Source organism: Oryctolagus cuniculus, chromosome 16 (genome assembly GCF_964237555.1).
Source record: "Oryctolagus cuniculus chromosome 16, mOryCun1.1, whole genome shotgun sequence".
NCBI classification, from domain to species: Eukaryota; Metazoa; Chordata; class Mammalia; order Lagomorpha; family Leporidae; genus Oryctolagus; species Oryctolagus cuniculus.
Genome location: NC_091447.1, coordinates 60295378 through 60309519, shown reverse-complemented (window position 1 = coordinate 60309519; position 14142 = coordinate 60295378). Strand labels below are relative to the sequence as shown.

The window sequence follows — 14142 nt, the reverse complement described above, 5'->3', positions numbered from 1 at the left end:
TGTGGCGTCATCGGGTGAGACCTGCACCTGCAGCGCAGGCATCCCACGTGGGAGCCGGTTCGAGTCCCAGCACTCCACTTCCGATCCAGCCCTCTGCTGTGGCCTGGGAAAGCAGTAGAGGATGGCCCAAGTCCTTGGCCACCTGCACCCGCGTGGGAGACCCGGAAGAAGCCCCTGGCTCCTGGCTTCCGATCAGCCCAGCTCCGGCCGTTGCAGCCATCTGGGGATTGAACCAGCAGATGGAAGACCTTGCTCCCCCACTCTGTGTAGTTCTGTCTTTCAAACAGACAAATCTCTTCTTCAAACAAAAAAGATGCCCTGGGCCCTGGAAGCCGAGCTCAGACCCTTGGGCTGGGGCGGCTAAGCCTTGGGACGGACGCCCCACACGCCATGGACGAGAGCCTGGGTTCCAGTGCCGGCTCCTCCACTTCCGACGTGGCTCCCTGCTGGCGTGCGGGCCCCCGGGCAGGCAGTGTGCCCCCGGGGAGGCAGCAGCTGATGGCTCAAGGACCGGGTCCCTGCCCCTCCCGGGGGGACCTGGACCTGGACAGAGCTCCTGCCTCCTGGCCCAGCCCTGCGGCTGCGGGCGTTTAGCGAGTGAACCAGCAGATGGCGCTCTCCCGCGCGCGCTCTCTGCTTTACAAATAAAGTGGATTAAAGCGCCTGGGCCTCACCGCCCCGGCCCACGCCGCGGCCTCCGTGTCCCCACCTGCCCCGGCCCCAGCCGCAGAAACCACCTTTCCCGCCTCCCGGCGCCAGCGGGTGGGAGGCACTGAAGAAATCCAACACGGACGCCAAGGAACTGGCTTTTATTATGAACCCGGGGGCTGCGTCCAGCCCAGAACACGGACCCCTCCCCCGTGGGGTGGGCCGCCGAGGAGCCCCAGGGATGCCAGAGACCCCAGAGAGGGCTCCAGGGGGGGCGGGCCCCCTCGCCGCCCTGAGCCCTGGTTCTCTCCTCTGCACACATGGGGGCAACACTGCGCGCGCCTGGCACTCCCACGCCCGGAGCCCCGGCCGTTCGCGGGCGTCTCTGCCTTGGACGACAGTCTCGTGGGCTGCGGCCACCTCCCCAGAGGCGGCCCCGGGGCTCAGGCGGCAGCGGCGGCCGAGACGTTGAGCTCCTGGCGGATGAACCAGGCCTGCGAGCGCGGCAGCCAGGCCCGCAGCAGGCCCAGCAGGTGCAGGCGCCACGGGTAGAAGACGCCGGGCGCTCGCGTGGCGCCGCCGCGGATCACGGCCAGGGCCGCCTTGGGGCCCGGGGCCGCCTTGGCCCTCGTGACGCCCCTGGGGGACGGGAGAGCGCGGTGGGGGCTGCGGCGGGGGCCGGCCGGCCCGCGCAGCGCCCCCGGCCCCGCCCCCTGCTCCCGCGGGGGACCTCACCTGACGCCCTCGGCGGCCGAGGCGCGGTCCCGGAGGCCCAGGACACACACGGTGATGGCCACGTTCACGTCCTGCACGCCCAGCTCCCGCCGCAGGGAGCCGAAGAAGCCGTCCAGGGCGAACTTGGCCGCCGAGTAGGGGGCGGAGAAGGAGGAGGGCACGCGGCCTGGGGGCGCGGGAGGGCGGCGCTGAGCGGCTGCGGCCGGCTCGGGCCCTCCCCGCGCCCTGCCCGAGAGCCGGGGCTGCGGCCACGCACCGAGCAGCGAGAAGACCACCACGAGCGAGCCCTGGCTGTCGGTCAGGCTGGGCAGCGCCCGCGAAGTCAGCTGCACGTAGCTCAGCAGGTTCACCTGCAGGTGGCGGTCGCGGGTCACCCGGCGGAGCCTGGGGCGCGGGCGGGGGGCGGGGCGGGAGGGGAGAGGCTTTGAGGCAGAGGGGGCGTGGTTTGGAACTGGAGCCGCGAGGGCCCGCCCTCCAGGGCGGAGCCAGGGCCGAGATAGGCTGAGGGGCGTGGCCACAGTCGGAGGGCGTGGCGCGCTGCACCTGCAGAAGCCACCGCGTTGCCTGGGCGCTGCGGGCCCGCGTGCCGACCGGGGCGCCGCCGATGTGGTTCAGCACGAGGTAGTCCAGCCCGCCTGGCCCAGAAAGGCCGGTCAGGCCGGGGCCAACCCCTGACGCCCGCCCTGGGGAGCCCTGCAGGCGTCTCTTTCCCGGAGACCCCGTTCCGGAAATCCAAGAGACCCGGCCCCCAGCCAGCTTTACCGCCCGGCCCCCTCCCCTCAAGGCTTCTTCCCCATCCAGTGTGCCCCCACCCCCGTCCCGCGTCCCGCGTCCCGCCCCCTGACCACACTCCCAGGAGCCCAAACATCTCCGCCTCTTACTCGCTACCTCCACTCCCCCTCCCCAGCCGCAGTCCCCTAAGGCCAAGGCCCCACCCCTCACCCAGCTTGTCCAGCGCAAACTGCACCACCTGCCCCGGCGCCTGCGGGGAGGCCATGTCCGCGGCGAAGTAGAAGATCTTGGCGGCGCCCAGTTTCCGGCAGTTCCCCACCACCTGGGGGGGGGCAGAGCTGCCCGTGGGCCTCTCCTCCCCGATGGCCCCTCCACCTGCCGGCCACGCGAAGGCCCCAGCCTGAAGCCCCCTCCCCACAGGTTTGGGTTTGGGAACTGGCAGGCCAGGGGCCAGATGTTTTTTTTTTATTTTTCACAGACATCTGCTGGCCCCTCTCGAGCATGCAAGGTTTGTCCCCGAGAGCCAAGTGCTCCCTGGAGGCCACCTCGGACTGACCACCAATGCTCTCTGTGCCTGTGGACCCTGGCGGTCAGCACAGCCCCACCCCCACCAGAGGGTCTCCGCTTCGCACATGAGACGGAGGCTCAGCGTGGTTGAGTGACTTGCCCGAGGTCACACAGGGCATGGCCGGGCTTCAGCCCCCGTCCCGCCCCCACCCCGCGGGCCCTGGGGTGACTCACCTTCTGCAGCAGGGCCTCGGTGTGGGCAGTGAGCACCAGGTGGGAGCCCAGACGCGCGTAGTGATAGGCCAACTCCTCGCCAACGCCTGCGCTGGCCCCGGTCAGCAGCACCCGGGCTCCTTGGAGGCTGGCTGGCAGTGGGCGGGAGTGGTCAGCCTTGCGGTGGGCGGCTCGGGCCCCGCCTCCTCCACCCGCAGGTACCCACCTGGGTCGAAGTGGTCATCCCAGTAGTAGGTGAAGAACAGGGCCCCCAGCCCCGTGAGTAGCAACACCTTCATGGCACCACCCAGGGCCTGGAACAGGAGACACGGTGGCAGGCCCAGGCCCACCCACAGCCACACGGGATCCCCCCACCTGCTGTCTCGCCGCCCCCACGGTCACCCACCCGGACCACTGAGCCCTCCTCCGCCACCTTCCGGACCACACCTGCCGCTGCCCGGCAAGATCACCTGGTCTTCCCCCCAACCCCGCGAGAAATCCTGACTTCATCCGGGGCAGGTGCAGCCCGGCCTCCGCCCCCTGGTCTGCTCTCCATTCCAGCCCCCTGCTAACACACACCCTCGGAGCCACCCACCCGCCTGGGAGCCCCCGGAGTGGGCTCCTTCTGCCTGGCCCAGCCTTTATGGTGGGGCCGTCTGGGGAGTGAGCCAGGGGCTGAGAGCAACCTCTTCCCAGCTCCGCACCCCGCCCTGTCCTTCAAGCTTTCAAATGCATTGTATAAATAAATTAAATAACACACACACCCCTTGTGAAAAAAGAAAGGGAGAAACAGCCCAGGTTCATAGGGGAGTCTGTCCTGCGCAGGCACCGGCCCATCACGCCTGGGTGGGTCGGGGTCTGTCTAAAGAAGCCACGGGCAGACAGGAGCTCAAAGATGCCCAAGGCAGAGGCGGCCCAGGGGGCGCAGGGCAGATGGGGGGGATCCCTCAAGTCTCCAATCTCCAGATCCAGGCCCGAGTCCTGAGACCCCGCTCAGCGGCTGACCCCAACCCGCCTCTCCCAGGCCCCAGCGTGCCCCAAGTACACGGTGCGGGGGCCCAGGTGCTGGCCTCGCCTCCTCCCACGCTGTCGCCCACCACGCACGGCCTCCGGGTCTCAGCAACGCCCCTACAGGAACCCCCGACCCTCTTCTCCCGCGCAGACTCCGGACCCCGCCTCCTGCTGGACCTGGGGCGGGGGCGCCAATGGCCTGGCCCCGCCCACCTGTCGCTGCACCTGTCCGCTCTCAGTGGCAGCTTCCGGTCAGGCCGACCCCTTCCCAGGCCCAGGTCAGCGCACGAAGCCCCTCGGCAGGGGCCTCTTCCCAGCCCCCGCCCCGCCCGCAGCAGCCAGGCAGAGTGGACGATGTGAGATGGACAGAGATGGGCGGACCGACAGTGGCCAGCGGGGATGAGGGAGGAGTGGGGGGCCGGAGCTTTCCCCCTGGACAATGGGGACCCACCGCGCGCCCCCAGCTGCGCACTCACCCACTCGGGCCTGTTTGCCCCAGTGTCCGGCGAGGCTGGGGTCCTGGCCTGGGAGTCACGCCAACGCCCTGAGGGTCTCCCTTCCCAGCCCAGTGCGGCCGGGCCCCCGACCGCGCCCCCTCCCGTAGGGCCCGAGTCACGTGACGCCAAACCCACCTCCTCGGGGGGAGGGGCCGGGCCGCCAGGACTCCGCGCCCCCCGTTGCCTGGCAACGGCCTCCGCCCGCCCAACTCCCGGCCACCCGCGCCGTGGCCCCGCCCCCGGGGCGGAAGTTCCGAACGGCGCGCGATCACGTGACCGAGGGCCCGCCTCTCGCCCACAATCCCGCCCTGGCGTTGCCGGGACAACCACCTTCTCGGCGCGGGCTCCCTAGGTCGAAGGCTTTTGTCTCCCGCGCGGGCGCGGCTGACTTCGCCTCTGACCCCTTCTTGGTCACCCTTAGGCTTCACTCCAGACCCCCTACGTCTCTTTCCACGCACGGACGCCGGGGTAGGACCAAACTACATTTCCCAGGAGGCTTCGCGGCCCAGCGAGTTCACGGGGCGGTACTGACTACACTTCCCAGACGGCCTTGCGGCTCCCGGGTCGCCCACACAGCTTACATTTCCCAGAAGCCTCTCTGCCCGTAGGACCCTCGCTAGTCCTTCTCCCGAGTCTCAGAGGCTTTAGCGGGACTTCGACTCCCGGAGGCCTTTGCGGCTGACAGGAAAGACTACAGGTCCCGGCGTCCTCTGCGCACCGCGAGCGGAAGCGGCGGGCAGTGTGGTGTCCTTGCGCGGAGCCGAGCGACCATGGTGGCCCGAGTGTGGTCGCTGATGAGGTTCGTGGGGCGGCCGGGCGGGGTCCCGAACCCCCGAGAGAGTCCCCGTCAGGACCCCCACCCCGCCTGTCCGGTTGGCTCGCGGTGGTCTGCTCCCCGCTCAGATAGGAGCGCAGACTGGTCGGAAGCCACCGGGGGTCGCGGTCGCCCCTTCCCGCCGCCTGTGTGCCGTGAGGCCGGGGCGGGGAGTCCCGCATTGGGGTCCCCCGGGAGGCCAGGGTGCCCACTGCCCCTGCCCTGTACCGTGGGGCCGGCGCGGGGAGTCCCGCATTGGCGTCCCCCGGGAGACCAGGGTGCCCGCTGCCCCTGCCCTGTGCCGTGGGGCCGGCGCGGGGAGTCCCGCATTGGCGTCCCCCGGGAGGCCAGGGTGCCCACTGCCCCTGCCCTGTGCCGTGGGTTCGGGGGCAGGGAGTCCCGCATTGGCGTCCCCCGGGAGACCAGGGTGCCCGCTGCCCCTGCCCTGTGCCGTGGGGCCGGCGCGGGGAGTCCCGCATTGGCGCCCTCCGGGAGGCCAGGGTGCGCGCTGCCCCTGCCCTGTGCCGTGGGGCCGGCGCGGGGAGTCCCGCATTGGCGTCCCCCGGGAGACCAGGGTGCCCGCTGCCCCTGCCCTGTGCCGTGGGGCCGGCGCGGGGAGTCCCGCATTGGCGCCCCCCGGGAGGCCAGGGTGCGCGCTGCCCCTGCCCTGTGCCGTGGGGTCGGGGTCGGGGAGTCCCGCATTGGCGTCCCGGGAGGCCAGGGTGTGCACTGCCCCTGCCCTGTGCCGTCGGCCGGCGCGGGGAGCCCCGCATTGGCGCCCCCCGGGAGGCCAGGGTGCGCGCTGCCCCTGCCCTGTGCCGTGGGGCCGGCGCGGGGAGTCCCGCATTGGCGTCCCCCGGGAGGCCAGGGTGCGCGCTGCCCCTGCCCTGTGCCCTCCCTGAGCGCCCACCTCCCGCGCCGCAGGTTCCTCCTGAAGGGCAGCGTGGCCGGGGGCGCCGTCTACCTGGTGTATGACCAGGACCTGCTGGGGCCCAGCGACAGGGGCGAGGCGGCGCTGCGCAAGGCCGAGGAGGTGGTGCCGCCGGCCGTGTACCAGCTCAGCCAGTACGTGTGCCAGCAGACGGGCCTGCAGGTGCCCCAGGTACTCGGCCGCGCGCCCTCTCCGGCTCAGGCCGTGCGCGGGGCTGGGGCGCCCTCCCCCCCACCCCGACCCCGCTCACCGGCCCGTGCCCCTCCCCCTCCCCGCAGCTCCCGGCTCCTCCCAAGATCAGCTTCCCCATCCGAGAGACCTGGGATAAAGGTAGGTGCGCGCCCCGCCCCTGGGGACCACCCCTCTTCCTGCGCTGTGTGTCTCCCGTGGATCTCGAGGCGAGGGGGGGAGGGGCGGCTGGGCCGTGCCTCAGTTTCCCCGCTGGTCTCCAAAGCCCGGTGCCCGGCCCCGCCTCCCCCGCAGGCATCCTCACGGTGATGGCGGCTCTGTCTGCGGCCCCGGCCAAGGCCCGCGAGTACTCCAGGGAAGGCTGGGCGTACGTGCGGGAGCGCACCAAGCAGTGAGCGGCCCGGCCGGCCCAATAAAGGCCTCTGCACTTGCCCCTGACCCGCTGCTGGCCCGGGCGCCGCGGGGGGGGGGGGGGGGGGCTGGGAGCCCGCCTGGGGCCGGCCCTGCGCCGGTGGGTGGGGCCAGGGTGGGCTCGGCTCTCGGAGGCGGGGGGCGTGCCAAGGCCCTCCTGCCCTACCAGGGCGGGCAGTGTCCCTTCTGGCGGCCCTGGGGGTCCGCAGCACCCCTCGCCACGCAGCTCTGTGACCATGGAGGTCTCTCGTGGGGTGTGGCAGCTGGCGGCTGCGGGGGGAGGGGCTGCACCCGAGGCCATCAGCCCCTCCATGGGGACAGGGGAGGGGTGGGCCCAGAGGCCCGCACTAGGCGCTAGGCAGGGCGGCCGAGTGGCCACGTGGCCGGGACCGCTGGCGGCCGTGAGCTCGGGGGGCTGAGCCGGCGCTGGGGGGCACCGCGGCTGCCCCTGGGGGGTCGTGGTCACTGCACCTGCCTGCGGGCCTGGCGCAGCCCCCGGCGATTTACCCCGAGTGACCCCTCACCGCAGGATGTGGTGGGTGAGCCCCGGGGAATCCTGGGACACACCCCCGGGGGCCAGCGCGCCCCACGTCGCGGTTGTGGCTTGGGTGGCCCTGAGGCGCGCGCCCTGCACTTTCTCGGCACTCGGAGCCGGGTGGGCACCGGAAGTCAGGACAGGCGGGAGCCCGCCCCAGAGCGCCCAGTCCTAAAGCCTCGGGCAGCCACGCACAGGCCACCTCTGGTGTGTGGTAGAAACTCGGGGAGGCAGTTTGAGATCCACGCACGCGAGGAGTGTTCCGAAGACCCACGGGGCGGGGCAGCCCACCTGGGGAGGGGACTAGCGGATGGAAGACTTGGCTAACCCAGCCTTCAGACAAGTCGGTGTTGGCCCGAGGGAACACAGGGTGTGGGTCCCCACGTCAGTGTCCCACGTCCCCGTGAGTGCACAGCCTGGGAGGCGGCAGCAACGGCCCTGCCCCCACGTGGGAGCCCCGGGTGGAGCGGGTGGCCCTGCCCCGATGTGGGCCCAGGCACCAGCGCCCGCGGTCCACCCACTGCGCGTGCGCCCTGGGGAGCAGACGACGCTGGCTCGGGGCTCGGTCCCTGCCCCGCGAGGATGGAGCTCCGCCTGCAGCGCCGTCAGGTGCCGGAGAGGCCCGGCCAGCGCTGGCGCCCCCACGACACCCCGAGGTCAGTGCGCACCGGAAGGCGACACCAGAGGTCCCTGGGAAGGCGAAGCCGTGCTCGCCCGGGAAGAGGCAGTGCCCGCTCCCTGCCCGGAGGACCCACGGCCGGCTCGGGCGGTGGAGCAGAGGGCTCAGGGCCGCGACCCCGAGCGCGATGTGTTCTGGGAATAAAGAGCCGGCGCTTTAACAGGATGTGTGAACAGAAACACCTTTATTACAAAAAAAACAAAACAAAACAAAACTTCACATTGTATTGAGCTACAATATGGCAGCAGATAAAAAAATGATTTGTACAGGGGGAGGCACCACCGCGCTCCGGGGCTCAGTAGCGGCGGGTGAAGCGGGCGTCGCTGGGCCTGCTGCCCCGGCTCTGGCCCCCGAAGCCGCCCTGCATGCCGCCGCGCGGGATCACGTGGCCCCGGGAGGCCCCGCCGGGGGCGAAGCTGCCGCGCCTGGGGATGGAACGGGAATGGAGTCGGACTTGGTCCCGGAGCCCCCACCCCGGCCTGCAGGGCCCCAGGTCCCGCCCGCGAGGACGCGTGGGCAGGTGCGCCCGCACACGTGGGGGCGGGGCTCACCCGTGAGGGGCACGGAAGGCGCCTTACCCGGACATGCCTCCGCGGTTCATCACGTGGCCCGGTCCGGAGTGCCCCGACATGCTCCTCTCCCCACCTGCAAAGACACCGCCATGTCGCACGGGGCACCCCGAGGCACCGCCGCGGCCCTGGACCCCGCACGGCAGCTCCCGCGGCTCGGCCCGGGCCAGAGCTCCACAGGGGACGCCGCCCACGAGCGCCCCTGCCTGTCCGGGGACCTCCCGCTCGGGGCGCTGGCGCAGCCCTCACTCACCTTGCCACCGCTTGTGGTCCCTGTCCATCATGCCCCCGTCGGCGGCGCCCTGCCACGCCCGGTCATCCTCCAGCCTCCGGCCGTGGTCTCCCCAGTCCCGTCTGCCCCTTGGAAAGAGACATCTCTGACTTGGCCTGCCCCTCCGGCTCTGACAGCCGTGGCACATCGGGCTGGGCCCCAGCTGCCCTCGGGCAGGGGCGGGGCTCCAGGCCACGGTGGCACCCTTCCTCGGAGGGCACAGGCTCAGGGCACGTGCTGTGGGGGGCGGGTGGGAGCCCACAAACCTGGGGGGAGGAGGCAGCCCCCGGCCTTCGCTCATCCTCTTGTCAGAGCCATAGCCCCACCCGTCGCGGGAGTCTCGGCCGTGGCGCTCTGGTCCTCCGTGGCGTTCAGGGTAATGCTGGGTGGGAGGAAGCAGAGTGCAGAGGGAGCTCAGGAATCCACCGAGGCCCAAAGCCTGGGGGACAGCGGCTGTACCCTCTGCAGGCCACGCCCACATCCTCCCAGGGCAGGGTCGCCGCGGGGGAGGCGGAGGTAGCGCTCAGACTCCCCCCATCAGGGCCCCTGACGGGCTCCCAAGGGGCGCTCGGACCCGCTGCCGGCTCAGCTCAGAGAAGGCCAACTCCAAGGCAGGCCACAAGCCAGAAGCTTCCTCATTCCCTGCCTTCCCTGGTGGGAGGTCAAGTTCACGGCGCCAGCACTGCGCCTGCGTGCTGACGGGCTGTGCGGGCACGGGCCACTTCCTATCCAGCCTGGGAGAGCAGGGGAAGACGGTGGCCCGAGTGCCTGGATCCCTGCACCCACGTGGAGCGGTACGGAGCTCCTGGCTGCAGCCTTCGGCCTGGCCCAGCCCCGGGTGCTGCGGCTGCTTAGGGAGTGACCCATCGCGCGTGCAGGCCAGCAGCGCCCCGGCCTTCACACAGTCATGTGTGGCCAGGCGCAGACCCCGGCCCAGCAGCTGCCCACGGTGCTATTTCTAGGGGCTACGGGGAGACGACTTGTCCTGTGTCCAGCTCCCTCAGTGGGCAGGCCTGGCAGCGCTCGCTCTGGGCAGGTGCAGGACACCTGTCAGCGGGAACTGGAGAGCCGCCACCCCCCCCAGTCCTTCCGTAGGCTGTGGCCGGCACAGCTGTTGCCCCTCCATCGTGCCTCACCAAGGCCTGGGCTTCCTGTTCCCTGGGGTCAAAGGTCGCCAGCTGCTCCTAGGACTTCCAGGCCCAGGCTGGCTGCAGACGAGGGCACGGCCCCCTCTGCTCCGACTGCCCTCACTTCACGCGGGCTGCAGACCTCCAGCTCTGCCCCTGCAGCCTGGACACTTAACTGCCAGGCTCTCGTGCCCCACGTGCGAGTCGCTCTAGGAGCAGGGACAAGGGAGTCCGGGAAGGCCACTCGGCTCCTCCTGGGAGAGCAGAGGGTTCCGAGATGGAGCCGAGCGGCCAGCCAGGCCGGGAAAGGTGCCCTGGCAGGGCGGCAGGGCGGGCACTCAGGCACGGCCTGGAAGCTCCAGGAGGACCGTCAGGAAGCTTGGGCAAGACCAGGCTAGGGGCTGCGCTGTGGCATGGGGGCTGAGCCTCTGCCTGAGGCACCGGCATCCCATATGGGCGCTGGTTCCCGCCCTGGCTGCTCCACTTCCAATGCAGCTCCCTGTGGATGGCCTGGGACAGCAGAAGATGGCCCAAGTGCTTGGGCCCCTGCACCCGCGTGGGAGACCCGGAAGAAGCTCCTGGCTTTTTTTTTTTTTTTTTTTTTTTTTTTGACAGGCAGAGTGGACAGTGAGAGAGAGACAGAGAGAAAGGTCTTCCTTTGCCGTTGGTTCACCCTCCAATGGCCGCTGCGGCCGGTGCACCGTGCTGATCTGATGGCAGGAGCCAGGTGCTTCTCCTGGTCTCCCATGGGGTGCAGGGCCCAAGCACCTGGGCCATCCTCCACTGCACTCCCTGGCCACAGCAGAGAGCTGGCCTGGAAGAGGGGCAACCGGGACAGAATCCGGCACCCCGACCGGGACTAGAACCCGGAGTGCCGGCGCCGCTAGGCGGAGGATTAGCCTAGTGAGCCGCAGCGCCGGCCCTGGCTCCTAACTTTGGATCAGCCCAGCTCCAGCCACTGTGGCCATTTGGGGGTGACCCAACAACCAGTGGATGGAAGAGTTGCATGTGTAACTACCTCTCGAATAAATAAAGCCTTTAAAAAGGGGGGGGGGGTGGTGCAGGCACAAACCATCCAATTCCCCCCCCCCCCCAGCACAGGTGCTATAGTTTTCCTCAGTGGGAGGAGGGGAGGGGCTGAGAGAACGAGAGCCCCTTCTACGGATGAACGGGGCAGCTGTGGCTGACCTACCTGTCCTTCTCGGTCTCCCATCATGGACCTGGAACCTTCTCTCCTAGAAGAGGAAGTTCACGTCACACCAGGAGTGGAGGCGCTCAGGTGGGGCGACGCAGTGCCCCCGGGAGGCGGCACTTCCCGAGGAGGGCAGCACAGGGCTGTGCCGGTGGAGACGGAAACAGGCAGGCAGGGGCCCACTGACCTGTCCACTGAGTGGTTGGGGTAGCGGCCCCGGTCCCTGTGGTCAAAGTCGTGGAAGCGGTCCTGGCGGCTGAAGTCCGAGTGGTAGCGCTCGTCCAGGGCGGCCCGCTTGGCTTCCGGCCAGTAGGCGTCGTCCCGCCTGCAAGGGCACCCAGGCGTCCACTCGGATCCCTGCCCTCGGCACCTGACGGCCCTGGCGCCCCGGCTCTCCACGAGGGCTGAGACGTGCACCCGGCCTGGGCTGCCCTTCAGGCAGAAGGGGCCCGGCTTTCCCAGCAGGACGGCGGCTCAGCCTCAGTGTGGCCTGCACACAGCTCTGGGAAAGCCCGCACAGCCAGCGCCTGGCAGCCAAGCAGGGGCTTCTCCCCCGCTCCTGGGCACACGGGCCGCCTGCTGCCCCGACTCGCGGAGGACCACGGCCGGCCCCAAGGCCCTTGGCACGCTCACTCCCCACCCTAGCTCTCACGCACACACAGGGCCTGCCATGAGCGATGCTGGAACGCTCCATCCCGTCCTGGTGGCAAGGCTTCAGTTTAGGCACCCTTCTCCCTGGTGGTTAATGCTGCTGGTTATACAGCATCATCGCTATGTCCTGCGAATTCAAATCAACCTTAGCCTGTAGAGGCGGTAAGGCGGCAACCAGGGACAAGGAAGGAGCGCGGAGCCAGCAGGAGCCTTGAGTGGCTGCCTGCGATCCGCTCTCCTGTCTAGGGCGGGAGACGCCCAACCTCTGCTTCCTGGGGTGCAGTCAGCCTGCCCCGTCTCTCCGATGAACACAGCGCACCCCGAGCAACGACATGAGGTCCTGAGTCACACAGACTGCAATCCAGACCCAGCACTGTCGTAGCAGCCAAGGGACGGTGCTGGGGACCCTACAGATGCTGAGGGACAGCCAAGGGACGGTGCTGGGGACCCTACAGATGCCGTGGGACAGCTGGGCTCAGGACCCAGGGCCCAGGGCTCAGGGCTCAGGAAACCATGCCCGCCGAGCCTGCTGCGTTCGTAAGCTGCTCTCGGGCCCGTCTCTGGTGCCTGCTGGGATGCAGGGAGTCCTCCCAGCGCAGGGCTCTGAAACAGGCCCAAAGGAGGCGCCCCGGGCAGCTCCAGGAGACCCAAGCCCGCCCTTCCTAGGCCCAACCATGCCGAGACCCCTGCTGAAGCAGAGAGCCACACCTTAGGCTGCCGCATGGACCGGGGCTTCCTCTGAAAACAAGCTCTCCTGCGAGCTCGCGTCTGCGCCCCCGACCCTCGATTCTGAATGCCACAGTCCAGAGGGCCCCACCCACCGGCCGTCCAGGTTGTTGCCCCAGCTCCACCCACCGGCCAGGCCCCACCCACCGGCCGTCCAGGTCGTAGGGCCGCCGCGCCGCGGGCCGCCGCTCCTGCTCGTAGCGCAGCTCCTGCTGGCGCCGCAGCTCCTCGCGCTCGCGGTGGATGCGCTCCTGCTCGCGCCGGCGCTCCTGCTCCACGTGCATGCGCTCGCGCTCCAGCCGCTCCCGCTCCATGCGCTCGCGCTCCAGCCGATGCCGGTGGAAGGCCAGGCGCTCCCGGGCGAACTCCAGCCGCTCGCGCTCCTCGCGCTCCCACTGAGCCTGCAGGCGCTGCTCTCGCTCACTGCGCTCCCGCTCCCTGCGGGGACAGCAGCGATGAGGGCGGCATCAAGGCCCCGATGCAGGCACCCCGCGCACCCCAGCGGGGCAGAGCCGGGCCAGGGCACCCGCCGCCGCCGGGCACCTCAGCTGGCAGGTGACACGGCGAGGTCAGAGAGCATGTGCGTTTTCTGCGATCTGACGACAGACCACAGCAGGTGAGACATGGAACACGCTTCTCCCAGAGCGGGACATCAGAGCCAGGCTGTGTTCCTGGAGCCATGCGCTTACGACATCAGCCCAGGACACGGGGTCGGCACGACGACGCCAGCAGGGCGGCGCGGCGCGGCTAACAGACGACAGGCGCGTGCGTTCCAACACGATCCGTACCGCCAGAAACCGGACTCTGCCCCCCACACTGTCTCACTTCAGTCCCAGTGGCTGCCACCCCTGGGTTCACGCCGCGTGACGTGCAGCTCCCCTCCCCACCCCACGCAGGCCTGCCCCGCGGATGCTCCGCCTGCCAGCAAAGGAGCCCGCAGCTCAGGGGGCTCTGGTCTCCCCGGCCATTTCCAGCGCCCCCTCTGCACCCTCACAGGTTCCCCAGGCCAGTCTGGGGCTGAGCGGCACAGGAACCGACGCCAGGGGACGGAGGACAGCGCTGGCAGCCCCGCCCGCCCCGCCCCGCGAGGCTGACCATCTGCAGCGGCCAGGTCACGGCTGCACGGAGCCGCTTTCCCTCTCCCCTCCGGTTTGTGGAGTTTGTTTCGAATCCCTTTCTGCACCCGTCCCCGCTGCACAAGTTCAGTGCTTCAGCCTCAGTGACACCTCTGCCTCCCGAGGGCGGCTGCCCGGGGGCTTTACGTCCACACGTTGCCAGGACCGCGAGGGAGGGAGGAAGGAGCAGCCGCACAGCCCACGGGGGGGCCCGTCTTCTCAGCACCCCGTCTTCTCAGCACCGGCAGGCAATGAGCGCCGCGCCCAGGCGCTGATGTGTGAGGGTCTGTGCCGACCGCCTGTGGCCCCAGGGACTCGTTTTCTTTCTTTTTCAAAGATTTACTTATTTATTTGAAAGGCACAGTTACCGAGAGGCCGAGGCCGAGAGAGAGGGAGGGAGGGAGGTCTTCCATCCCCAGGTTCACTCCCCAAATGACTGCACAATGGCTAGAGCTGGGCTGGCCGAAGCCTGGAGCTTCTTCCGGTCTCCCAAGCGGGTGCAGGGCCCAAGCACGTGGGCCATCTTTTACTGCTCTCCCAGGCCACAGCAGAGAGCTGGACTGGAAGTGGAGCAGCCAGGACTCAAGCC

General features: G+C 69.8%; 3 protein-coding genes across 8 annotated transcripts in view; 1 reads left to right on the top strand and 2 right to left on the bottom strand.

Annotated features, from left to right (window-relative positions):
- Positions 1-552: 552 nt before the first annotated feature.
- On the bottom strand, positions 553-4573 carry HSD11B1L (hydroxysteroid 11-beta dehydrogenase 1 like). 4 transcript variants are annotated; one of them, XM_070058708.1, is made up of 8 exons: positions 4323-4454; positions 3062-3149; positions 2857-2987; positions 2326-2437; positions 1933-2018; positions 1640-1739; positions 1384-1549; positions 795-1287 (listed from the first exon to the last, which is right to left on the bottom strand). In XM_070058708.1, exons 2-8 carry the CDS (start codon positions 3132-3134, stop codon positions 1092-1094), a joined length of 864 nt encoding a protein of 287 aa, XP_069914809.1. In that variant the 5' UTR covers positions 3135-3149; positions 4323-4454; the 3' UTR covers positions 795-1091. The 4 variants fall into 4 exon arrangements, with proteins under 4 accessions (XP_069914807.1, XP_069914806.1, XP_069914805.1 ...); XM_070058706.1 differs by lacking the exons at positions 1933-2018; positions 4323-4454 and adding an exon at positions 4060-4175 and having other exon boundaries at positions 553-1287; positions 1640-1733; XM_070058705.1 differs by lacking the exons at positions 1933-2018; positions 4323-4454 and adding an exon at positions 4479-4573 and having other exon boundaries at positions 554-1287; positions 1640-1733.
- An 89-nt stretch (positions 4574-4662) lies between these two features.
- MICOS13 (mitochondrial contact site and cristae organizing system subunit 13) lies at positions 4663-6708 on the top strand. Its single transcript, XM_070058709.1, has 4 exons — positions 4663-5142; positions 6082-6259; positions 6367-6418; positions 6572-6708. Exons 1-4 carry the CDS (start codon positions 5114-5116, stop codon positions 6670-6672), a joined length of 360 nt encoding a protein of 119 aa, XP_069914810.1. The 5' UTR covers positions 4663-5113; the 3' UTR covers positions 6673-6708.
- Positions 6709-8069: 1361 nt separating this feature from the next.
- SAFB (scaffold attachment factor B) overlaps positions 8070-14142 on the bottom strand; it is a 29096-nt gene continuing 23023 nt past the window's right edge. For 2 of the 3 annotated variants that reach the window (XM_070058691.1, XM_070058694.1), the window contains exons 15-21: positions 12586-12876; positions 11249-11386; positions 11062-11104; positions 9009-9124; positions 8725-8831; positions 8481-8547; positions 8070-8327 (exon numbers count right to left, since the gene is read on the bottom strand). In XM_070058691.1, coding sequence (XP_069914792.1) covers positions 8198-8327; positions 8481-8547; positions 8725-8831; positions 9009-9124; positions 11062-11104; positions 11249-11386; positions 12586-12876 — 892 coding nt within the window. In that variant the 3' untranslated portion in view covers positions 8070-8197. The remainder of the gene's footprint in view (positions 8328-8480; positions 8548-8724; positions 8832-9008; positions 9125-11061; positions 11105-11248; positions 11387-12585; positions 12877-14142) is intronic. The other variant, XM_070058692.1, reaches the window with a different exon arrangement.